At 46.8% G+C, this 22,947-nt stretch overlaps 3 protein-coding genes across 8 annotated transcripts in view; 2 read left to right on the top strand and 1 right to left on the bottom strand.

Moving 5' to 3' along the window:
- The window catches only part of MNAT1 (MNAT1 component of CDK activating kinase), a 118,792-nt gene extending 109,108 nt beyond the window's left edge, over positions 1–9,684 (top strand). For both annotated transcript variants that reach the window (XM_038136946.1, XM_038136945.1), the window contains one exon: positions 8,531–9,684. In XM_038136946.1, the coding sequence (XP_037992874.1) occupies positions 8,531–8,651 (121 nt within the window). In that variant the 3' untranslated portion in view covers positions 8,652–9,684. The remainder of the gene's footprint in view (positions 1–8,530) is intronic.
- A 1,991-nt stretch (positions 9,685–11,675) lies between these two features.
- On the bottom strand, positions 11,676–18,846 carry TRMT5 (tRNA methyltransferase 5). 3 transcript variants are annotated; one of them, XM_038138136.1, is made up of 5 exons: positions 18,596–18,846; positions 15,854–16,503; positions 15,100–15,224; positions 12,971–13,625; positions 11,676–11,965 (listed from the first exon to the last, which is right to left on the bottom strand). In XM_038138136.1, the coding sequence occupies exons 1-5, from the start codon at positions 18,805–18,807 to the stop codon at positions 11,901–11,903; spliced, it is 1,707 nt and encodes a 568-aa protein (XP_037994064.1). In that variant the 5' UTR covers positions 18,808–18,846; the 3' UTR covers positions 11,676–11,900. The 3 variants fall into 3 exon arrangements, with proteins under 3 accessions (XP_037994064.1, XP_037994065.1, XP_037994066.1); XM_038138137.1 differs by lacking the exon at positions 18,596–18,846 and adding an exon at positions 18,061–18,222; XM_038138138.1 differs by lacking the exon at positions 18,596–18,846 and adding an exon at positions 17,476–17,647.
- Positions 18,219–22,947, top strand: part of SLC38A6 (solute carrier family 38 member 6) — a 37,968-nt gene continuing 33,239 nt past the window's right edge. The window contains exons 1-3 of one of the 3 annotated variants that reach the window (XM_038138139.1): positions 18,219–18,450; positions 18,967–19,088; positions 19,785–19,858. In XM_038138139.1, coding sequence (XP_037994067.1) covers positions 18,292–18,450; positions 18,967–19,088; positions 19,785–19,858 — 355 coding nt within the window. In that variant the 5' untranslated portion in view covers positions 18,219–18,291. Of the gene's footprint in view, positions 18,451–18,709; positions 18,847–18,966; positions 19,089–19,784; positions 19,859–22,947 lie in introns of those variants that run through there. The other 2 variants (XM_038138140.1, XM_038138141.1) reach the window with 2 other exon arrangements.

Genomic DNA, 22,947 nt, shown 5'->3' with positions numbered 1-22,947 from the left:
CGAGCGAGGGAGAAGGCCTTGAGCGCGGTGCTGGGCCGGGTGTTGAGAGCACAGACAGCTGGCGGGTGACCTCGGGACGGTGACAAATGGGGGACCAGGTGCCCCCGCTCATCCCAGCCCCTCTGCAGTTACGGAAGTCACTGGCGCTGAAGGAAGGCTTCCTGTGAGCAAGGCTTCTAGAAATAAACACTAACCTCCTGTTACAGCTGAGTGCATGGGGCTAAGGAATCCAAGCAGCTCTTTGGGAAGGAGTTGAAGCAGAAATCCTTGCAGTATAAAGGGAAAAGAGAATTAATCCAAATGGTGGTGGCTCTGCGTGTTTTGGAGCTGGCAGGAATGTGTGGTGTGGAGATGCGTGGGTGAGCAACAAGAAGGAAACTGTTTACACAGCACAGTCAGTGATGGCTCTTCTCTGACATGTGTGGAGCCACCAAACAAGTAAATATTTTACTGGGAGGAAAGTGGGATGTGAGGAAGCCCCCCAACATTTGAAGAAAGAGAAGCCAGCGTAGAATTTGTATAAGATATCCTTTATAGAGCTGAAGCACGTGACCAAAAAGAACTTGCATTGCCTTTAGTTTTCCTTTGCTTGCAAAAGAATCCTGTATTTGCAGGTTCTGCTTTCCATTTCCTGTTTTTATTTTAAAATAGACAGTTGTGTGCTAAAATGAGGAGAACTTTCAGATAATTCTTGTCTTGAATCCACCCTGCAGCAGCACAGAAACCTGTACCCCATGTTGCCTTAGAGCTGCTGGGAGATGCCTCCTTTCTCTAAGGGTTCCTTAGTGGGGTTGTGATGTACTTTAGCAGCTTCAGGGCTGTTTGTTTTTCTTTTCAACTAAAAAAATCCCCAACAAAACCAGATGACCTCTGTCATCACTTTAACTTTTGAAACTGTGTTCAAGATTTCCCACATTAGCTCAGAATCACTGAGTTCTCCAAAGACAGCATTGGCTGCTCTCTTGCACTGGTATTCACATTTTCTAAGGCTGGAGCTGTTATACCTCATCTGAAGTGGTGCTACCTGATCAAATGTTAAGAGAAGCTGATTAAATGCAGCATTTGATTATTATCAAAGGGAATATGCAGACACCCACTGTGAATTGTGGGCTCATATTAGGGGCAAAATGTGTTTCTCAAACATGCACTGGGTTTACACATGGGAATTCTTGTTGAATGTGAATCTCTAGCTTGGAAAACTCCTCAGTGAAAAGAGGAGGTTTTTTTAACTTGATAACATTTGTAACATCTCCAGGTGCAAATGGATTTCCTTTTGAAGATGGAAATAGGTCGGTTTGCACCATTTTAAGGGGTTTATGTCCCATTTCAAAGTAGTTTTTATATCTACAGGTTACAGTGCTTGAAGCTGGTAGTCTCAAAGTCTGTGGTCCATTGTACTTGGAGTTTATAGACTTTCCTACATGAAATAGTTGAATTGAGGTGGTGCTTTCTTGGGTAGGGCCCTGCAGTGGGACTGCAATTGTCCAAACCTCATTTTTTTGGCAGTGCCTGCAGGTCCTGGCCCAGGGCTGCATCCAGCCTGCAGCAGAGGAAATATGCAAAATGCATATCAGGGCAGAGGAGTACAAAGCTTCCTTTATTCTATAAAACCTTTTTCATCGTTAGTTTCCTGTCTTTACACTTTAAAACATCCACTTCTTTTAAAATTATATCAGTTTCTGGGAGGCGGAAGGCATTGCTCCCTTTCCTTTGATCTCAGTTTCTCTGTAGCTTTTCATCTTACCTCAAGGCAACAGCACTGGCTTCTCAGTTACTCCAAAAGCAAATGTTTATGTGTTAAATAAATGCAAGTACCTGAGTCTGGTCTCACATCTATTTAAAAACCAGGGCAGCAGTAGAATTGCAGTGCTGGGAAAATGCTGGAGAACCAGGTGCTCTCTAAAACATTTCTTCCTTTAAAACTCTTTTTCTGCCAGTAGAAGAGCTGGGTTTTTTATGAGGAGCACTGAAGGTATATTTTGAGGTAGCTGTCATAAAGAAATTTCCCTCCATTCCACTCCCCAATGGATTAGCTTTTCAGTGGAAATGGTTGGTCTCTGGGCTCTGGATTTCATCACAAAAAGAGGAAGTTTTTAGGGAAAGTAGTATGGGAAAATGTGATTCTGTTCTCTTCCCCCACTGAGGAGGGCTTCTGTGACTTTGGGTCTTTGCATTTAAAGGTTTTTCTACTCCAAGGTTCATGACTGCACTCACCAGTCCACAGGTAAACTGTAATGAATTCTCAGATGTGGGTCATTAGATTTACCTTACAGGTTATGTATGAGTTTCACCATTAACAGAGGAAACAGTGTATGTGAAACATCAAATGAAAGTGCTGTAGTTTTTACAGTAAACCCTCAGAAATTCCTTTATTGGTCACTGCAGCAGCTGGCTGGGAGGGAGCTCTGAGCCCCAGGGTGCTGCTGGGTCACTGTTGCAGCAGGACACTGGTGGCTTTGGGTTTCCAGGATCCCAAAGGTTTGCCCTTTATAGAAAGGACATTACAAGGGAGAAGAGGATGGGGGAATAACTCAGCACTAATTTCTACCTTTGGAGTTAGAACTGGCTTTATCAGCAACAGCTGTTTCATACCTAATATCACATTTTGAGGCTTATTTTTGCCTCTTTCAGTGTCTGGTAGCAGAACTCTGTCCTGTTCCATCTTAGCTGAGGTGTGCTGTGGCAGACCTGCTTTGTTTTAATTTTAAAGTACTTTGTTTCACCACATGCGGTTTACACACACTCCTGCCCTGAGAAAACTCTGACAGTGTTTGAAACAAATTGCTGTTTAGAAAAAGCAGATGGTAGAGGTTAAAAAGAAGCACTAGGAGTCCTATATTTCTTCTATTGATTTGCTGGGCTGGGGCATTTCCTGTATTTTTTACTCTGGTATAACAGAGTTCTTCACTCAGAAAACCTAAAAGTTCTAGGAGCTTAAACTCATAATTATATTTTTTCCTAATCTTTAACTGTAACAAAAAGAGATCCATTAGAGACAGAAGGCATCTGCTTTTGCAGAATTTATTGCAAGATGAAGGCACTACATCTCCTTGCTGGAGATCAGAATTGTGATGAGTGAGCAATGGTTCTGCAGCAGGTTCCTGGGGCAGGGGTGAGGGGAATGGGCTGAGCAAGTTTGTGGCATGGAGAAGGGTCTGGCATTCATCTGACACCTCAGAGAGCACTTTCTGCTCACTAAGCCCTCAGAAAGCAGCCCAGGGTTATTAATAATAACAAAGCAGCCTGGCTTACTAAGCTGAATGTGCACAGCACTGCTGTCTGCAGGTGGCATTGCTGGGGCTGCAGGGGCAGTGCCTGTGCTGGATCACTTGTCTTTGGCAGGAGTTTTTAGTAGCCAAATCTCTGTTGTTCTATTTAGAGTGACTTTTCCTTGTACCCCTGCACTATGGGCTGTGTTCAGTCCATAAGGTGCCATAATCTGGGTGAAAATGTATTTATCTCTCTGTTTGGACCTCACCACACTCAGCCCTGTTTTGGCATCCCCACTGATTGCTGCAGTTGTATACAGAGAAGCATTGAAAAAAAAACCCAAAGAAATTACAGAACTCCTTTAGTGATTGCACCTATTAAATAGATTTTCTCCCATTTTGTCTGTGTGGTTGGGAGGGTGGAGGAGAGGAGTGGCAGGTGGCAGGGCTGGCAGTGTGACCTCGGGCAAGGAGGGATTGGGTTGGGCTTATGAGGAGACCTTGCTGAGCTCATGGCTATGTTAAACTTGAATTCTGTGTCAGAGCAGGCTCTGCTGGCTGGGGTTCAGCAGGAACTTCTGATACCAGTCACAGCTGGTGGGTTTAACATCTAAATACAATCATACTGCCCACATAGTGTCTGCTAAAATGGATGAAAATCTGTTTGTTTGTTTTGTTGTTTTGTTGTTTTTTTTTTTTAATTTGAGGGTCAGGCTTGTAGCTACTCCCTGGAATGATGAATTGCTGTTCTGGGTTTGAGTACCAGCTTTGTGCCTTGTATTTTTGCCCTGCCTTGGTCATATTAGTCTGAGAGAGGGAGACCCACACCATGTTTGAGTATCACCAGTGCATTTCCTGGGGCTCTTTAATGGAGAACAGCAACGAGCTCGGCTCATTTTAGAAACAAATCCTGTTTGGCTGCACGGGCCCACTGCGGTAGAGCTGACTGGTTCAAAGGAAAACAGGGCTGAGCAGAGGAGCTCAGTTTGTACCTGCTCAGGGATAGACAGTAACCCAGTAACCAATACATTCCTCAGCAGAAGCCAGGCCAGACACTGTCCAGTTCCTCCCATGCCTCTGTCCTCTGATGAGACCCAGTCCCTGCAGCTCCCTCTGAGTAACACAGCAATAGCTCATCCTAGGGATTGGTAAATCTAGTGAAAATGCTGTCTCCAGAAAGGCTCAGGAATGCAGCAGCCTATGCTACTGCCTTCCTAGTGCTTCACAGTTCTCCAGTCTGGAGTATTTTGCTTGCTTTATGCAACCACTATTTATTATTTAAATGATGAATCTGGAAAATTTCCCAGATCTAATGTCTGCGCCATTACTGTGCCTTGGATACTGCAGATAATCAGATGAGCAGTAAATCTACTCTGTGGAATAGAATTAAATTATTTCTTTTTTTTTTTCCTTGTCAGACAACTTGTGAATGATTTTTCTTTTCTTCACTCCCATAAAACACCTAATAGGTAAAAAAAAATCTGTATGCCAAATACACAGTTATTCCATATGTATCCCTATGTGGTGCATCTGCAGAAACACCCCTGGGAGTGTATTTATCTTGGGTAGCAGGAAAGATTGTGTGAAATAATCCCTAGCACTGGTACTTTCAGTTGTGTGGGTGAAGGGACATACTCTGGGGTGGTTTGGACTTGTTGGTTGTATGTTTGGCTCTTTTTCTTTGTTTAGCTGAGGGTTTTTAGCTTTGTTTGGTTTCTGGTTGGTGTTTATTTTAGCCAGGTTTGATTGTGCTGTTTCTCCACTCTCTCTGATTGTTTCTGACATCTTTCCTGAATTTCTCTGGAACAAGACCACCCTGCTGAGCAGTGAGGGGATGTTTGCCAGTGGCCCTGGGTGGTGCTGAGCTGCTGTTGGGTCCTCTGGCTCTCAGCAGCAGCAGTGCCAGGGGCTCTGGGGCTCCTGGGAAGGCACAGGGGCATCACCTCTGCTGCCACACTGAGCCCTCCACAGTCCTGGCCTGTCCTGGTGAACTGGTTGTCACACAGCCTTGGGAAAAGAGAAAACATGAAGAAAACCCCTCCCAGGAACAGCCAGCTTTATTCTGAGCCTCCAGAACAAGAATGAATTGCACCTCTTTCCTTGAAAACAGGAGGGGTTTTTTGTTTTTTTTTTTTTCTCTCCCACCTCCTCCATGGTGATGAGAAACTGAAGGTCAGGAATGAGCCCCCCAAGGCTCATGAGGAACAAAATATGATGTGTTTTAACTGATGTGAAAGCTTAATGGGGAAGATCAACATCCAAAGGCTGCAGCCGAGGAAAGGGAGCTTGTTTGGGCACAGCCTGGAGCAGAGCATAGGCATTGCTGGGAATGGGAAGTGTGAAATGGTGGGGCAGGGAACACACAGCCCTTTAGTCCTGCTCAAAAATAATAGTGCAGGCTTTTTTTAACTTCAGAGTTTAGTCTGCCCTCAGTAAAAACAAGTTACATTAAAAAACTGTGCACCAGAAAAAGCAAACCTCTTTTTCCTGGTCTCTGCTTATAAGATTTACAGGTACTTAAAATAAACCTATGAAAAACAGACCCAGTGTGCTGGAATTTGCTAACTAGTGAGAGCAATTACCTCCAGGTCCCAAGGCCTAACGGAGCTCGGCTTTTTGGAAATAAAACTTGGCAAGCGCTTCTTCCTGCTGCTGTTGTAAAGGTGTACATGAAAAGATGTGCTGACCTCTGCCAGAAACCCCAGGAATCCAGTTCAGAGAGATTCTCCTGTGGAGGGGATGGCTGGAATCAGGCAGCACAGATGGGGACCGGTGTGGAAAAGCCAGCTAAAACCATTCGCTTCTCATTGTGTGGCTTCAGCGTGGCAGATTCTTTGCAATTGCCTGGTGCACCACAGTAATTAAATGGGTCAAGAGCAGTAAGTTCAGATACTTAACAAGAAAATAAAGACCTCACTTGACAGCCAGCAGCAGGCTGTGCTTGTTTCACAGGAGTAAAGGAGAATTAGGGCAGGTTGTGCTGTAAAAGTCGATGGGAGCCTTTTTGGCAATGATTTTGTATTGCTTCAGAGATCACCTCCCAATTAACTACAAGTGCTGCAGTGGCTGGAAGTCAGGTTGTCTTATGAAACTAACGCTCCAATTTCAGATGTCCTAGAAAAAGGGAAACAATAGACTCTGTTTTTCTCTTTCAGTGATATATAAGTAAGGGGAGATAAGAAAAGTAATGAGAAAGACACAACCAACCTTTGTTAATATTGAAAAGTAAAATACTTCAGTTTTCACTGGACTGTTTCATGCATGAGGGGAATGTGAAGTTGTGCAATGAAATAAATATGATAGAAGTGAAATCCAAGGTGGGAACTGATTTTTGTAAGACTTTCTGTTTTGGAGAGTAGATGTAGTTTCACACCACCATTTTGAAGGAAATTATTTGTTGTTGTCAGTGCCCATCATTCCTGGCTGGGGAAAGGAGCTCCTGTTTCCCACTGCAGTTTTAAAAGTCCTTTGGGAAGGATGAGATCTTCCTCTTAAAATATTAAGGGACAAGTAACAAGAATCTTAAAAAAAAAATTAAAACCCATAAAATGTGTTCTGCCACAAACCAAGAGCTCTCTGCAGACCACCTCCCCTTGCAAATTAAGAGATGGGACCAGCTTTGTTGCTGTGTTTGTAAATTCTTTTGGACTGAGCACTATTAAAAGGGTTTATTTTATTATTACTTTGTGCTCTCCTGCCTGTGTCTGTGCTGATGGGAACCAATGTCTGGCAATGAGGGCCAGATTCAGTCACAGCTTGGTACAAAACACCTCAACTCAGTCACAGGAGGTAAATTCAGTCTCAGCTCCAGCATCTCACCAAGAATCCCTCAGAAACATTGCTCATGTCTGTGCATTGTGGTTATTAGGTGCAAGAAATACAGTTTTTAAAACTGTAATTAATCATTTCTCAGTAATCTCTTTTTCTATGCTTTTATGGCATCAATGGGTATGACTGTTTATTATGTCTTACCTATAAAATCTGACCTGTTTTATATACTCTTTATGGAAACAGTGTACAGTCATAAATTAAAAGATGCAACTGTTTTGGATATTTTACTGGTGGTCCTGTATTTTCCTGCCAAAAGTGCAGCTGTTTTAGGTTTCTTGGGATAACATTATAAAAGGCTGTGTGCGTTTTGCAAGTTTATGCTTGGGTTGCCAAGCCAGAGGTGGAATGACTCAACCTTCCCAGGAGCAACATGTACCAAGTGAGGAATCAAAACAGCGGCTGAAGCGCCCCTGTGGAAAGCCCTTGGTGTTTATGGGCTTGTGTCTGATGGTCGGGATTGGAGATGGTTCTCATGCTGGTCCTGCTGGGCTGTGGAGCTGTCTGTTTGATGGGGTTTTGGTGCACAACTGGTGGAGAATCTGTCTCGTACTTGTCTCAGGGGGTGCAAGAGCTGTGGGGTTACGGTGTGGGATGAAGCCATCCTTCAGCAGGAGCTCTGCGTGTGTGGCTGGGGAGGAGCCCTTGGAAGGAGCCAAGGGGAGCCAAAGTGGCAGTGCCAGCACAGGCAGCGTGTTTGTGCTTCCATGTCAGCTCGTGTTTCCATGTCAACTCCTGCTTCCATGTCAGCTCCTGCTTCCATGTCAACTCCAGCTTCCATGTCAGCTCCTGCTTCCATGTCAACTCCTGCTTCCATGTCAGCTCCAGCTTCCATGTCAGCTCGTGTTTCCATGTCAACTCCTGCTTCCATGTCAGCTTGTGTTTCCATGTCAACTCCTATTTCCATGTCAGCTCGTGTTTCCATGTCAACTCAACGCTTTGGAAGGTTTGGGGTAGAATTTGATGGCTCTGCAAATGGGTGCTGATGCTTAATTAATGGGGAAGTTTGGAACCTTCTTTAGCCAAAGTGCTGGTGGCCTCCCACAGATCTCATTCCCAGGGTCAGTGGCTCCAGACACAGGCGGCAAGCAAAGGAAGCTCAGCCCTGTGGTCATCAGTCAGCCTGGGGGAGTGTCTGGCGTTAAGTGGCAGAGCTGAAACCCTGCTGTTGCTGTGGGAGTGCAGGAAAGCTGCCGCTGGTGTCCTTGTCTTGGCAGGCCCCGCGGGAGTGGGAAATGAGCCACCCCCAGAGCGGGCACGGAGAGCACAGAGCCCTGGGTGCCCTTAGCGCTGTGCCACCAGAGCGCTGCTCGGGGCAGCCTGGCTGAACGTGTGGCACTGCTTTAACTCATGAAGTTTTATCCTGATGTGGGCAGCGGGCAGCTCCATCTCCTTGCTTTCTCTTAGGAAGTTCTCTCAAGCTCGCTGTCCTGTGATCTCCGGGGTGTTCGATGTGTTTGCTGTGCTCTGCAGTGACGCTCTCTTTGCTGCAGGTACCTCACCCACGTTCGAGCCGCCTCCCCGCAGGACCTGGCTGGCGGCTACACGTCCTCCCTGGCTTGTCACCGGGCCCTGCAGGACGCCTTCAGCGGGCTCTTCTGGCACCCCAGTTAGCCAGGGAGCAGCAGCCTGCGACCGAGGGACACCCCGCGGGGCGAGGAGCGACCCGAGGCAGCAGAGGCGGGGCAGGATCGGCAGCGGCCGGGCTGCGCTCACTGCCCTGTGCCCGCTCTGGTGCAAAACCGGCTGCGTTCAAGCGTTCAAGGGACAAACCAAACCCCCTCTGCTGCAGAGCTTTGTGAAACGGCAGATACATTCTTGTGGAGGGGGAAACTCGTTAGTCATGTGGCACTTTGCTGAGGGAGGCTGAAGCAATAAGCCACATCTAATGGAAGATGTGAATAACTCAGCTGTGTACGTTTGAGGCTTAAAGAAATACACTTGTAAATTTTTTTTTAAATAAAGCCAGACTTTAATAAAGTTTGTGGTTTTACTCTTATTGCAGGGTTTTATTTGCACAAGCATTTAAATGCCATTTTGATTATAACATTTAGTGTCAATATTCAAGCCTGCATTTTCTTCCCATAAAACTAGTTTTCCCAGTTTAGACAAGTGGGTTTTTCCTCCTGCCAGCTGGGTGAGACGAGAAGCTGTGGAAATATGCTGACCCGGCTCTTGCGTGGGATCCTTCCTCCGTGTGTCACTTGGTTCTTACCTTTGCTTGGGAAAAAAGCTTTAGCTCAAGGTCTTTCAGCTGAGGTGCTCTAGAAGCAATCTGAGAAATGTCAATACTGAAGTAGTCAAAACTGTGGGGCTCCTTTTGGGGTTTGTTTGTTTTGCTTTTGTACATTTGCTTTTTCCTGTTTATCTCCATTTGCAACTTTTCTGTCACGAACTCAGGAGTTTCTTTAGGTGGGAACATTCCTTTGGCTTTGGGGATGATCCCTGCCACCTGATGTGATCCTTTTTGTATTCCCTGCCTGCTCCTTGTAATGGAGCCTGGACCAAGTGCAGGAGGTGGGAAGCTGCTCAGGACAGCCACCTCGGGCTTTGTTTTATAGCTCCTGCTCGTAGCTGTTGAATCCTGCTCTGAGGAGCGCACTAGACGGATGTATTTTTCTATGCTGTAATAAAGAGAAGAACGAGATCTATTCCAGACTTGGTGTTTTCTTATTAAAGAAAATGGGGGCAGATGGCAAAATTTCCACTGCCCTTTGAAATCCCCTTGGTTGTGCCCAGAACAGCTGCTGCCAGGGAATTTTACAGAAGGCAGAGGTAAGGAGATCAGATCCTTCCCTCCTCCCTCCCTCCACTCGCTCACCCAGACTGGCAAAGATGCACCTCACCAGTGATCTCTTCATATTCACTTTGTAAAGCCCCAAGTGATGCCCTAATAAATGCAGAACTGCATATGCATATTTCTAATTTCAATACACTCATTAACTTGAGTGTAGCTTGGCTGTTATTTATTGTGTCATTTCCTGTACACAGAACTGGCAACTGCACAGAAAGCTGGAAAACCCCTGGTTATGAGCACAGTGATGGATCTGCTAGACTGGTATCTGGCATGAAGTGGCAGAGCTGAAACCCTGCTGTTCCTGTGGGAGTGCAGGAAAGCTGCTGTTATGCTGAAGTTATGCTGCTGGAATAACACTGGCATTCAGTCCTTCCGGGAACAAAATTTTACCAGTTCAAATCCTTCCCTGCCCCGGGACACTGTAGTGAAAATCAGAGTTACATATTTTACAGGCTTGGCCCAGAAATGGTGATCAAAGCCTGGTTTGGGTTGGTGCAGTGGTGCCAAGCCCTAAACTGGGGCTGTGGAGCAATGTGAAGTCGCAGGGACCCGCAGTGTGTGCCAGGCAGGGATCCCAGGGTGGCTGCACCATTCCAGACTGGTGGAGGAACTTATCACTCCAGCAGTGTTTGTGGGGAGCCCCAGAGAACAGGAGCTGCCTTCAGATGTTTATGGAAAGGGGGAGGGCAGCAGCTGGAGAGCAGCAGAGGTGTCAGGGAACAGGACAGGCAGCGGGGCCGGGCCAGGATCCCAGCACAGGGAGGAGAGCACTCAGGCTGGAGCTGCAGGGACTGGTGTTGAGGGGCTGAGCGGGAGCGCTGGGGCTCAGCGCAGGCCGGGCAGGAATCAGGACAGCCTCCCTGGGGATGGATAAACGAGATCCTGCGGGAACCCGGCTGCGGGGCTCGCTCCAAACACCGGCTGCGCAGCCAAGGGAAGGAAAGGCCGTCACACGGAGCCACCAGCAAAACAAATCCGTGGCCCTTGGTGGTGTTTGGGTGAGAACCAAAAATGCAGCAGGCTGCAGGCTCAGGGCTGGGGCCACAGCAGCAGGGCCAGGAGGGTGACACACATCTGGTTGCTGGGCGTGAGCTCAGAGCCTGGGCTGAGGGAAAATATCTGAAACTGAGAGGGCGAGCCGAGCTCTCCGGCCAAATAAACTATTTGTGGTTGACATTGCCCAACAATAGTTTGGATGGGTAAGAAAAGGAAATCAAAGGCAGAGGCTTTTCAAATCCCTGCAGAATACAAGCAGCCAGCCAGAAAGATCATCCAGGGACTGCAGCAGGGGAGCAGGCAGAGGTGGGGAGAGCTGGGAGAGGGCAGAGGCACAAAAGCCACGGGAGGACACGGTTTCAGGAGGACAGAACTGTTTTTCAGGTGCTGGTTTCAGCCTGGAACTGCAACGCGAGCATGAACTTCATCCGCAAATGTGCAAAAGACATTAAAGTCTTTCTGGCTCTCAGCATGGGCAAACACAAAGTTAGGAGTCAACTAATCCCTAACTAAATCTTGGTGTTAAAAAGAATTTTTTACTCAAAACCTCAGGATGTTGGGTTATCGGGCCCTTTTGGTATCTCAGGTTAAGCTTCTGAAAGGTTACCTTGCTTACACAAGAGCTGTTTGTGCATCTGCTAACCATAATCCAATATTCTGAAACCAAAACACATCTGTCAGGGAGAATCCAGGGCAGGGGTTGCATCAGTCACCTTCCTAGACCTGACAAGACATAAAAGTCTGTTCTCCCCACAACTTGAACATTAGCAAAATGCTACAGCAGAACTACCCCAGGCCCTGCCACTGAGTTAGCCCAGGGCACGAAACAACAGAGAGCAGGGAAGTACCAAAACACATTTATTATAAGAGAATAAAGTTTTAAATTTTTGTAGTAGCAATTTCAGTCGATCCCAGAATGAGAAGAAAAGGTGACTGCAGGAAGCAAGGCTCCCAAAATAAAGCTGTAACTCGATGGGAACACTGCTCTGCTCCTTTTAACTCAAGGGGTAAAACAGAGACCCTCCAAATATCCTTTACACAAATTAAGGTAGTCACCATAGCTCTGGTCTTCAGCTCAGTACCTTCTCTTCTGAAGAATCTTGGCTGGTACAGAGACGTTTTGAAGCTGGTTTTGCTGGAAAAGGTTAAAAAAGTAAGTTATTTAGTGTACAGTAAACAGACTGACCTACCACAAGCTCTGGAAAAGGGAGCTCTGTTAAGGGATTTACCAGGAAGAGATGAGAGTTAAAATCAGGATTGGCAGTCACAAATGAAAACTCTTAGAGCAATAATAGGAGGTCTTTACTGAAAGTCAAAAAAGACTTTCCAAAAACCTGTACGGAGCTACATTTTGACCAACATTTCAGTGCTACCCAACAACAGCATAAAAATAAGTTTCATGACATTAAATCTTCATAGGAACCTCTTTTCCTCCAGTTCATGTACCTGCAGATGGGAGCTTCCCTCTGCTCTCTTTGTCATGCGATGCAAAGCCCAAGATCACTGAAACCAACCAGTTTCTTAAATGAACAATTATAAACAAAAAAAAACAACCCACAACCAACCAAATCCAGCACTGAGGATCTCCAAGGGTATCTGTGTGTCAGTTAAACTCAATCAGGCACAGAACCTGATTCTGCTGATGTGGTGACTCCAGACCTCACTGAGTCTGTGTGAGCATAAGGAGAAGGTCAGTCCCTTGGAAGTGCACTGATCTGGGCAAAAAGGCAGCTCCAGTTTGGAAGGACTGAGCTAACAGGGACGTGTGCTTGGCATCAGATCACAGAGCCACTGAATATCCTGCCCTGGAAGGGCCCAAAGGATCACTGAGTCCCCATCCTCCCTCAGCCTCAACCTGAGGCACAGAGGTCTGGTTTATGGCTGTGGGGTGATCCTGTCCAGTCCACCATTTTTCTGGGGCGGCTCACGCTGGGATCAGAGGAGCAGGCTGCTGTTAGCACAGCGAGGAAGCCCTGCAGCTGCTGCACACGTGCAGGCGCTCGGTCCTGCCGGCCACCTCTGTGCTCAGCGCCACATCCGCGCCGCTGTCACGTGCCTGGAGTGGCCCACGGGGCTGACCAGGAGGGACCACAAAGTGCAGCCTGAAATCCCAACGCCACATGGGAGGTTTGCTCCTTACCTTCATCAGGACAGGGCCTCTTGAAGAGAACATCTGCTGGGATCTGGAAACTGAGGCACAGCATCTCCTTGTTGGGCGCCACGTTCCTGACCAGGAAAGTGGAGCAGCGCCCAGCCAAGGAGGTTCCCAGCGCAGCTTCCGCTCGCTCCTGAATGTCTCTGGCTGGGTTGCTGTCTTTGGAGAACCCGTAGCAGTGCACAGTGGGAAGGCCAGCAGGGCTGCAGGGCTCCCCGACCAAGAGATGCCTGAAAACATCCAGGAACTCCACAGCCAGAGCCGGCAGATTCATCACTACGTGGAAGGCGGTTTCCTGCCCTGCCCTCAGCAGCGGGAGCTCTTTGCTGAGCTCCTCCCTCACCGGCCCCCGCAGGAAGTCCCTGCCGTCCATGTTGAACGCCTTCACCTTGGTGTCCACTTTGTTGAGCTTGCAGTTGTGCAGCAGCCAGGTGTAGGAGTCGGGGTTGAGGTCGTTGGCGAACACTCGGCACTTCCTCCTGGCCGCTGGGATGGCGAAAGGGCCGACGCCGGCGAAGACGTCGAAGAGAACGTCGCCGGCGCGGAGCAGCCCCACGATGCGGCCGTGCTCCGTGGACAGGCGCGGGTTCCAGTACACTTTGGAGAAGTCCAGCTCATAGGAAATGTTATTTTCTTTGACCTGGAAGCCCAAAACATGTGCTTAAGTCTCTGTGTTCAAATGCCAGGCAGATTTAAGCATTATCACTAATTAGGAAAATTAAAAACCGAGGTACCTTATCAAAAGGTAATGTACATCAGCATTGTCCCACTGGCAGCATGCGTGAATCTTAAACAAACAGATCAGCTAAGCAATCAAATAAACAGATCTTAAATCTTTAACAGATCAACTCATCAGAAACGGCCTGTCCCCCATAGTCAATCCCGATGTCCATCCCAATGTCAATCCCAATGTCAATCCCAATGGCTGGCTTTATGCAGGTCTCAATCACCAGGTGGAAATAAAGCAGCAACTTAAAATGACCCTACAAAAATCGGAGGGTTTTCAAGAGCTTTGTGGCTGGCTGACAACTCCTTTATTGAAAGCAGACCTTGGAAAGATGCCTCAAGCCCTCCTTTGTGAAGTGCACACAGTAAATAAGTGTCTGAGAATGATAGGCCCAAGAACAGGAACCGTCAGCCAAATTCAAAGCCACTGGGAGCCAGTTCTGCAGCTTGAAAAATACTGTATTTCATCTCCCAGGGTGACAGAGTCTGGAAGCTGATCCAAACCCAAGCTTTGGGATGGCCACTATCTCAAGAACAGACCTGAAAAGGAACAGTATTTATTCAGATGAGAATGGGATGCAAGCTAATACTCTCTTTGCACCAGCACGTGGAATTGTCTGATTCCAAAGTAACTTGGGATCCAGATCACCACATCGTTTGCTTTGCCAGCAAGAAACACCCTGAAGCGTCTCTGCACTCCTGGATGCAGCTCCGTGGTGTGCCAGGTGTGTGGTGACACCCTCTGCATAATGTTCAGTTGTCACTGTTGCCTTGACAATCCAGTGGCCTTCTCTCTGCACGAACAGGATGTTCCACCAAGCTATTCAACTTTTTATTTGGTAATCTCGTGTTTTCTCCTTTGAAAGTATAAAGCTGCTAACAGATAAGAGAAAATATTTCTGTGGAAGCAGTGGCCAATTTTCCATTTACAGACAAGAAACCCCATGTGAAGCACGCTTGGCAGTCACACAGTGATTGCACCTGATAAACGTCAGAGCAGAGGAGACACGAGGTTTGTCTTGCTGCTGACAGGAGAGGAAAAAGGCAAAGGCAAAATGTTGCCTAAGTTGCAAATTGGTGAGATAGAAATTTCTGTACAAGGCTTGGTGAAATCAGGAAACTGGATTTTCTTTGATCAAATCCACATCATTAAACCTAGCTGTGAACTTGGAAGAACACATGCCTTCCTGATCGCTGTGGCTGAGCCTGCCCTGGGCAGACCGGGACAAAGGCAAGCAGAAGTAGCAGCCAGCCCTTAGGCTCAGGTGTCAGGAAGGGCACTGTGCAAAGGAATGGTCTCAGCAGTATCCCTGCATCTCATCTCTCCAGAAGATTCCTTTGGGTTTTAGCACATTAAATTGAAAATACTAGGGGGGAAAGGCCCGTACCTTGGTCACCAGGTTGTTCTCTCCAGCAAGCACTTCCATTTCAAAATTCCTGTAGGTGCTGTCGATAATATTGGTTTTATTCACTACACAGGTGACTCCTGGATTCTTGTCCATAATAACCTGGCCTGAAAGAGAGGGTGAGAGATAATTATGTGCAAGGGACCAGGACCTTTTAATGTTCTACAACAGCCACGACAAACCTGCTGTTTACAGCTAAATTAACAAAAGTGTGTGTTGGAACAACCTGGCCCAGGGCTCAGAGGAGAGAACTGCCCCTCAGGACAGCAGCTTTTAATATACAAGCCGTATGAAGACCGACTGAGGGAGCTGGGGGTGTTCAGCCTGGAGAAAAGGAGACTCAGAGGTGACCTTGTCACTCTCTGCAGCTTCCTGAAGGGGGGCTGTGCTGAGCTGGGGTCGGTCTCTTTCTCCAGGCAACAACAGACAGAACAAGAGGACACAGTCTCAAGCTGCGCCAAGGGAGATCCAGGTTGGAATTAAGGAGGAAGTTTTTCACAGAAAGAGTGGTCAAATACTGGAATCATCTGCCCAGGGAGGTGGTGGAGTCACCATCCCTGGATGTGTTTAAAAAAAGACTGGATGTGGCACTGGGTGCCATGATCTAGTTGAGGTGTTGGAACATGGGTTGGACTCGATGATCTTAAAGGTCTCTTCCAACCTGGAAATTCTGTGATTCTGTGATTCTGTACACAAATGGCACAAAAACCTTCCTGAGAGGAGCTGCTTCACCTACCAATCAAGTGTCTGTAGGGCAGCTGGTGATCCCTGAGATTCAAATGAGCAATGTGGCCAACACGGCTGAATCCTGAGGTGACCTCCTGCCCCTCGGGAAGGACGGCTCGCAGGATCTCCTCCGACTTGAAGTTCTCATAGCTCAGCTCCAGGTGGTACTTGCACACCTCAGGAGGGACATTGAGCTGTTTCAGGACCTGCTGCTCTGACTCTCCTAATGAGAATTCCGGTACTTTGTGAGGATCCAGGATAACAAATCTACTGTCCTCATCCTCTGGATCCTCCACCACCCGCTTGAGGCCGGGGCGCTGCAGCACTGATTGTTTCAGGGACTTCAGCACACTATGCACAATTTCTTTCTTGACTTTAAGGGCTGGAACAATCAGTGTCCTTTTGAAAGCCTCTCTGTTGAGCACTGTCATCCCACGCACTCCAGGATGTGGCAAATACAGTTCTGGATTAGTTTTATCCTCCACGGTTTCGGGCATTGTGAACAAAGTATTTTTTTTAACTACTGCAAAGAGCCCAGGTATTCTGCCAGAATGTTGTGCCAATAGCATCCAAACTGCTGGAAATGATGTATTTGATGCAGCTGTCCTAAAATGATTAGTTTTCAGTAGTCTGGCACAGTATCCCAATCTCCACAAAGTCCTAGAAGAGAAATTATTCATTTTATAGACATTATGTAATCATTCCATTTAAAAGGCTGCAAATCACATGGATTTGCTGTTCTCTTAAACCAGAATTTCCATCTGTACCAAACAATCCACAATAGTTTAGTAAAGCTCTTTATTATGAAATATATGCTGCAAATTTGTTATTTTGCAAACGTACTTTTAGACTCAAATGTTCACTGACTTCAAGCAGCGAGATAATCCCCTCCTGCCAAAAAACAATGACCTCTCTTTGTTCTCATAAATGTGATATTAATCTCAGTAAGCCAAATGGAAAGATTTCTACTGTCTTGATCCTACTCCTGTTGGATCCCTCCCGTGTCTGGTAAAATTCATTACCAAGCAGTGGTTGCTAGAAAACAGTTATTAGCAACAGTGGTCATGATCACTCTTGGGTGACTTCTGCCTCCCATGCCCCAGTGTAAGAGGTTCCATGCTCTGCGAGATCTTTGCTCCATGAGCAAAGATCTCGCATGCCAGAAAGGTCATTAATTAAATGCAGTGTCCTCCATGAGGTCCAGAGGAGCATCAGTAATGTCTCCTCCAGCCACTGAGCCCCAGCTCATCCACGGGATGCAAACTTGAAAAGTGGCTTCACACTTCTCTAAATGGTTTCCTCCACTAGAGACAGACCAAAAGGGCCAAATTTTCTGCCTTGGCACTGGCTGCTCCAAGGCACTAACCAATGGTTTAGGTCGTTCTGGAGGCTGGCATTCCTCCTGACTTTTTTAAAAGCTTGTTTTGAGAGAGACGCTCTGCCAGGAAATTGGTTCTCTTGCGTGCCTCCCTCAGCCCTGCCCCTCTCCAGGGTAACAAGAGGCTGTGTGCTCTGTCCTTCCCAAACCTGCTGTGCCCAAGCCCTGCCAAGGCTGCTCCTGCTCCTGCCTCCTCCGCCCAAATCCCAGCTCCCCGCCGCGCTCCGTCCATCTCCCAGGCTTTGGCAGAGCACCTCTTGCTGAAGCCACCCCGCGCTCCTCACAGCACAGGAGAAATCCCTCATCCTCGGGCCTCAGCATCCCCGCGCTTTGCCCGGCGGGGGAAACGGGTGCCGCGGTTCTCAGCGAATCGAACGGGCTGGGAAAGACTTTTGGGATCATCGATTGGAACTGAGACCGAACTGGGACCGAACTGGGACCGAACTGGGACCGAAGAGCCACCACCGTGGCACGGGGTGCCTGCCCCATCTTTCCTTCAACACCACCGGGTGACTCCCCCACCTTGCCGGACATCGTTCCAATGTCTGATCACCCTTTCTGTGACCAAATTCTTTCTCATGTCCAAACTAAGCTCTCCCTGGCGCAACCTGGGGCCATGTCCTCTCACCCTGTCACTTCTCGGTACTGGATTAAACCCACAAGATAAAGCCGCCCGCAACGCTGGATCTGGCTAGAGGCCACTGCCGCCACCTTCCCAAGGCACCCATGGGGAGACACCATCCCTTCCCTCAGCACCAGGATCCCCGATTATCCCGTTCTGCCCTCAGGGAATTTCCCCCACCCCCGCTCATCCTCCCCCCCTCCGTCCCCGCCCTCACCTCATGCCGGGCCCCGCGCGCCGCGCGCGCGCGTCATCGCCGCTGCGCCGGCCTGGGCGGGGCCGGGGCGGTGACCACGCCCACAACGTCCCGCCCATGTCCCCTCAGCGGGGCGGGCGCGGCGTGCAACGGCCACGCCCCTCTCCTGTGGCCACGCCTACCGCTTAACGACGCCCCCGTTGGCCCCGCCCCCGGCGCTCCCCTCGGCGCTCTCGGCGGGCGCGGGGGGCGATGGCGGCGGCGCCGCCTTGGGGGTCCGGGCGGGTCCGGCCCCTGTCCGCCCGCGGCTGGTACCTGTCCGCCCGCGAGCGGCGGCAGGAGGACGAGGACGAGGAGGAGGAGGACCGGGAGACCGCCCCGCTGCTGCCGCCGCCGCCGGGCAGCGTGCGTGTGAGGGGCAGCGGGGAGGGCGCGCCCTGAGGGGCTGCGCCGGGCGCTGAGGGGAAGCTCGGGGGGCGCTCGGGTTCGGAGGGCGGGCGGGACGGGGCTGTGAGGGCCGGCTCCGCGCTGACAGCACCGGGGAGGGGAGAATCACCTGGAGAGGGGGGAATGAGCCTCTGGTGCCATGGCTGTTCCTGATCCCTTCGGTTCCCTGCCTGCCGGGCGCTGGGAAGCGCTGCCGTGGGCCCTGCTGGAGCACGCAGGGACAGCCCGCTCCCGGCCCTGGATCCTGCTGTGCTCGTTCTGCGCTCTGCCTTCGCTGTGCTCCAGCGCTGTGGGCGTCTTGAGGTGCTCACGGGGCCGCATCGTGTGTGCGCCAGGATTTGCTTCGTTTTAGAATGAGAAGTGAGATTTTAGATTAAAGAGAAGTTGACTGTTGCCTCCTCCCTTGAATTTCATTTTAGGAAAGATCAAAAGACTTCTTTCACTAATTGTACTTTTTTTTTTTTCCTGTCCTTTTCACAGAGCTCTTCAAGTCCTGGTTCGTCCTTTGCTTTCTCAGTGTTTAACTTAATGAATGCAATCATGGGCAGTGGGATACTTGGCTTATCCTATGCCATGGCCAACACAGGGATCATGGGGTTTAGGTAAGTTTTCAGTTTTCACATATACTCATTTTTAAACTCCCCTTGTTGGTTTGAATTGAACAAAACTTGATTACTGAGACTCCTGTGCAAATCTGAGGAAGAAATAAATAGCTTGTGCCTTTCAGAATTGCTGATTAACATCTTCCCCTTTTTGATTTAGTCATTCAGATCTGGCCTAATATAAGTCCTACCCAGATGTTGCATTAAATTGCCACAGGGTGGCAATTTCTTGGCCATTACTCCTAATAGATTGATATTTTCCTTTCAAAACTCTGATCTCCTTTAGCTTCAGGAATGGGCCTTGTGGAATAGGATGGATATGTGGCTGAAAACTCTGAATCAACTTGTGCTTTTGTTTGCACTTTTGCTTGTTGCAAATGCAGACCTGTGGGTAATGAGGCCAAAGACACTGGAATTGGCACTTTGACCATTTCCTAGGTTTCTCTTCACTGGGGGATGTGTTTGTGTATGTGTGCACACACAAACTCCCATGGTTATGGCCATTCTGTAATCCACACATCAGGGCAACTTGGCAAGTATTGGGAAGATCAGAGACCACGTGAACCACAGTCAGCAGATAAAAGCCATAAAATGAGGAAATCTTGTAGCTTAGTTCTTGCAAGAGTAGCATTCTTAAAGCTCGAAAGTGCATTGTCCTGTAAAAGTGCTTAATTGTGGATATTTTGTGGTTTTTAGTATCTTGCTGCTGATTGTTGCCAGCCTCGCTTCTTACTCTGTGTTTCTTCTGCTCAGTATGTGCACTCAGACTGGTAAGTGAAAAGGACTTATCTAACAGTGAGCTCTGAAATATTTCCTCAGTTTTATCACAGAGACACGACCCAGTATAAAGATTGTAGTTAACAGTGGTGTCTGATTGCCTGACCTTGAAATATTTAATGTTTTAACAATTAATATCTGCCATTTAAAAACAGGATTTTCAGTCTTTTTATGCAAAGCCAATGCCAAACTGACTGGTTTCAGAATTTTTAATTTTTTTTTTTCCAAATGACCCTCTAATCTTTCCAGAGAGATCCTGTATTTCTGCAGCAAAATTATTTTGGTGCTGGCTGAACCTCACTACTTCAGTGTGTGCTGCTGCTTTCAGTGAATGCTTAAGAGCAATAAAACAGCAGCCTTTCATTCTCCTAGGAGTAGTACATATGTTTTTGTCCACGGTTTGAAATGGATACCTTTCAGGTTTTTAATCATATTGGATTATCATTATTCTCGTGGTGCTTTACAGATGCAGCTTTTGGAGCAATTTTGGTGCTGCATGAGAAGTCCTGTTGCAGCCCTTGGAAAGTGCTCTGCTTTGAGACAGTTCAAACAGTCCATTCTAATGCCTGCAGTCAGATCTGCTCCTGTTTTAATTCCTGCTGCTTTTAATTGCTCCTGAAACAACTGAGTCGTTCCTTGACTTCTGCTACACCAAGATCATGTTACAGCAGGAAGTCTCCCTGCTTATTGTTTCCCTCTCATCTGTTTTCCTCTCTTTTCAAAGGTGGTGGGAGAAAGCTTCTGCCTCTTTCCTTTGTTTTCTTTAGCTGCCTTTGGTCTCTCAGATGATTGCTTCCTGGTTCTTCTTAGATCTGCTGCTCCTGTCCCCACCTGTTGAGTGATCTTCCTCATAGACTCTTAAAAAACACCCCTCAGAGGTAGGGTTACTTTTATGCTTGGTATTGTTGGCTGCTTGATGATTTGGGATTAAGTCTTTGGTAATTTTTTTCTCCTTTTGGAGTGCTGCTTATTAGAAAGGAGTCAGAACCTGAAACATGAAGCTAGAGAGGTACACAAGAAGCAAAAAAAAAGGGTAGACTTGAGGTAATTTTAGTGGCCTTTTTAACCTCTTATTTCAGGTTGAAAAGTTCTGTGTTTTATGGGCATTAAGTGGCATTGAGCTGTTGTCTAGTAAAAAAAATATTTAAAGAGATTCTTGCAAAAGAATTATGATGAGGGGGAGAACTAAGGATTTAAGTTTATTGGAGTAAGAAGAGTTTGGATGTTCTGAACTCAAGGCCTGATATGAATGAAGGGTTTAACTCCTCAGTTCTTGTCTAAAGGCAACAGTCCACCTCAGGAAAGCATTTTTGAAATGCATGCAGCTGGAGTGGCAGGATGAAGAATTCCTCTAGTCTGAAACTAACAATTAGTTATCACTTAATGCTGGCAGGTAGGACTTGCACCAGAACTGTGTCTGGATAACTTTGCTGGATTTATGGCCTTTTGTGTTTTGATTTTTTAAAATAAGATTTGAGATTATACTTCTTAAAATTCCTGTCAGCTGTTGAAGTAATTAAATGTTAGATATCACTCCAAAGTTTTTCTTTGGAACACTGTGTTTAGAAAGTGGGAAGTACAACCTTTGTACCTTGACAAAGTGAAACTTATGCATGTGTTTGATTCCAAAATACTTAATTAAACTTTTTCTTTAAAAAAATCATATTAATTTGTAAACAGTGTTAGAGTATTATAATCCATGGGAAAAAAATGGAAGGAAATTTGAGTATTTTTATATTAAAAACAAGCTAGAAAAATTTAAAAGGTGCTGAAGAGAAACCATTGAAAGTGTTTGTAAACTATTATTTAGGAAAGAGATGACCTATAAAACACCTTCTGAAAAGAAAGCACTAATACTAATTCCATTTCAAACAGAGGCCAGGATTTATTGAGCCCAGGCATCTTAGTTGCAGTTCAGAAGTAAAGAAGTGTCTTCAGTTACTCATTTATGTTGGTCTGGACTTTGACAGAATCAAGTGATTTGTGTAGACCAAAAGGCTTAGCAAAAAAAATACTCCCAAGTGTCAAGTGTTGAGTTGAGATTAGTTTAGTCAGTGTTTGTCCTGGTGTTAATTCAGTATGACCTGTGTTGTTTTGGGCTGATAAGGGCTAAGCTTACTCTGTAAAGCAGAGGAATTGGGAATTTAAGTGGGATGCACTTTGAAGTTTTGAGGCTGTTTTTTTTCTTTTCATTTTAGGAGTCAGTAACAAGTATTGCTGGTACTGTACTTGCCCCTTCACATTTAAAGGGATGATTTCCATGGAGTGTTAATAGCATGATAAAAATAAGCTAATCAGGTAGAACTTGCTTATCTTTATAGAAATTGCACTAAATATTTTGTCCCATATATTCTTGAAGTTACAGAAGTAATGTGATCAAGTTATAGGGCTTCCCAGTGCTTACAGGACTAAACTGATTACAGAAACAGTTACTACAGAAAATACTCTGAGGTTTCATATTGGTTTTTTTGGAATTTTGTGGAAAATTTTGTTGTCTTTGCTCATAACTCCTCATACATGTGTGCTGTATATTTATTACCATGTGGTAAAAACAACTTGCTCTTAAATATGTTGACTGTTTTACTGGTTTTTTTTTAAATGGCAATGAAGATGGCTACCTAAAATATTTTTTTCCTTGTGATTAGCTACTTTATAAATGGAAATTAGGAAAAACACAGGGTAAAATCTAGTAGGACATATTTTTTGTTTAATTATATTTGTTAAGAGATAGTCCAGGTTTATGCTGAGCACTGACATTGGCCCATTTCATTTTGTTATTCCATTTATATTGTAGTGTGCTGGTGTCTGTAGAGCAGAATGGCAAACACTGCCCTTGAGAAAATCATATGAGAAAATTCATGAAGTTCTGTTGGGTTTGGTTTCTGTTTGTTTTTGTTTTGTTCTTTTCCCCTCTGGGGCACTGATCTGATTGTGTGCAGGACATCAATGAAATAAAACCACCTAAGCTTGGGCAAGTCTGAGGCTCCAGTGCTGTCATCTGATCCCTGTGAGCTGCCTGTGCCTCCCATGCCTTGTGTCATTTGCTCAGAGGATGGGGCTTCACTCAGGTGTGAAAAGCTCA

This window comes from Motacilla alba, chromosome 5, assembly GCF_015832195.1.
Source record: "Motacilla alba alba isolate MOTALB_02 chromosome 5, Motacilla_alba_V1.0_pri, whole genome shotgun sequence".
NCBI classification, from domain to species: domain Eukaryota; kingdom Metazoa; phylum Chordata; class Aves; order Passeriformes; family Motacillidae; genus Motacilla; species Motacilla alba.
The sequence above is the reverse complement of the archived record's forward strand: the minus strand, read 5'-3'. Positions and strand labels throughout refer to the sequence as shown.

What these genes read in the sequence shown, in the direction of transcription:
- TRMT5 (XM_038138136.1), bottom strand. Translation starts at nt 18,807, where the DNA reads ATGCGGCCCCGTGAGCACCTCAAGACGCCCACAGCGCTGGAGCACAGC. An exon ending in GCTCATTCCCCCCTCTCCAG is followed by an intron (nt 16,504 to 18,595) that starts GTGATTCTCCCC and finishes TTTCTCTTCTAG; the next exon opens with GACTTTGTGGAGATTGGGAT. An exon ending in GCCCTACAGACACTTGATTG is followed by an intron (nt 15,225 to 15,853) that starts GTAGGTGAAGCA and finishes CCTCTCTTTCAG; the next exon opens with GCCAGGTTATTATGGACAAG.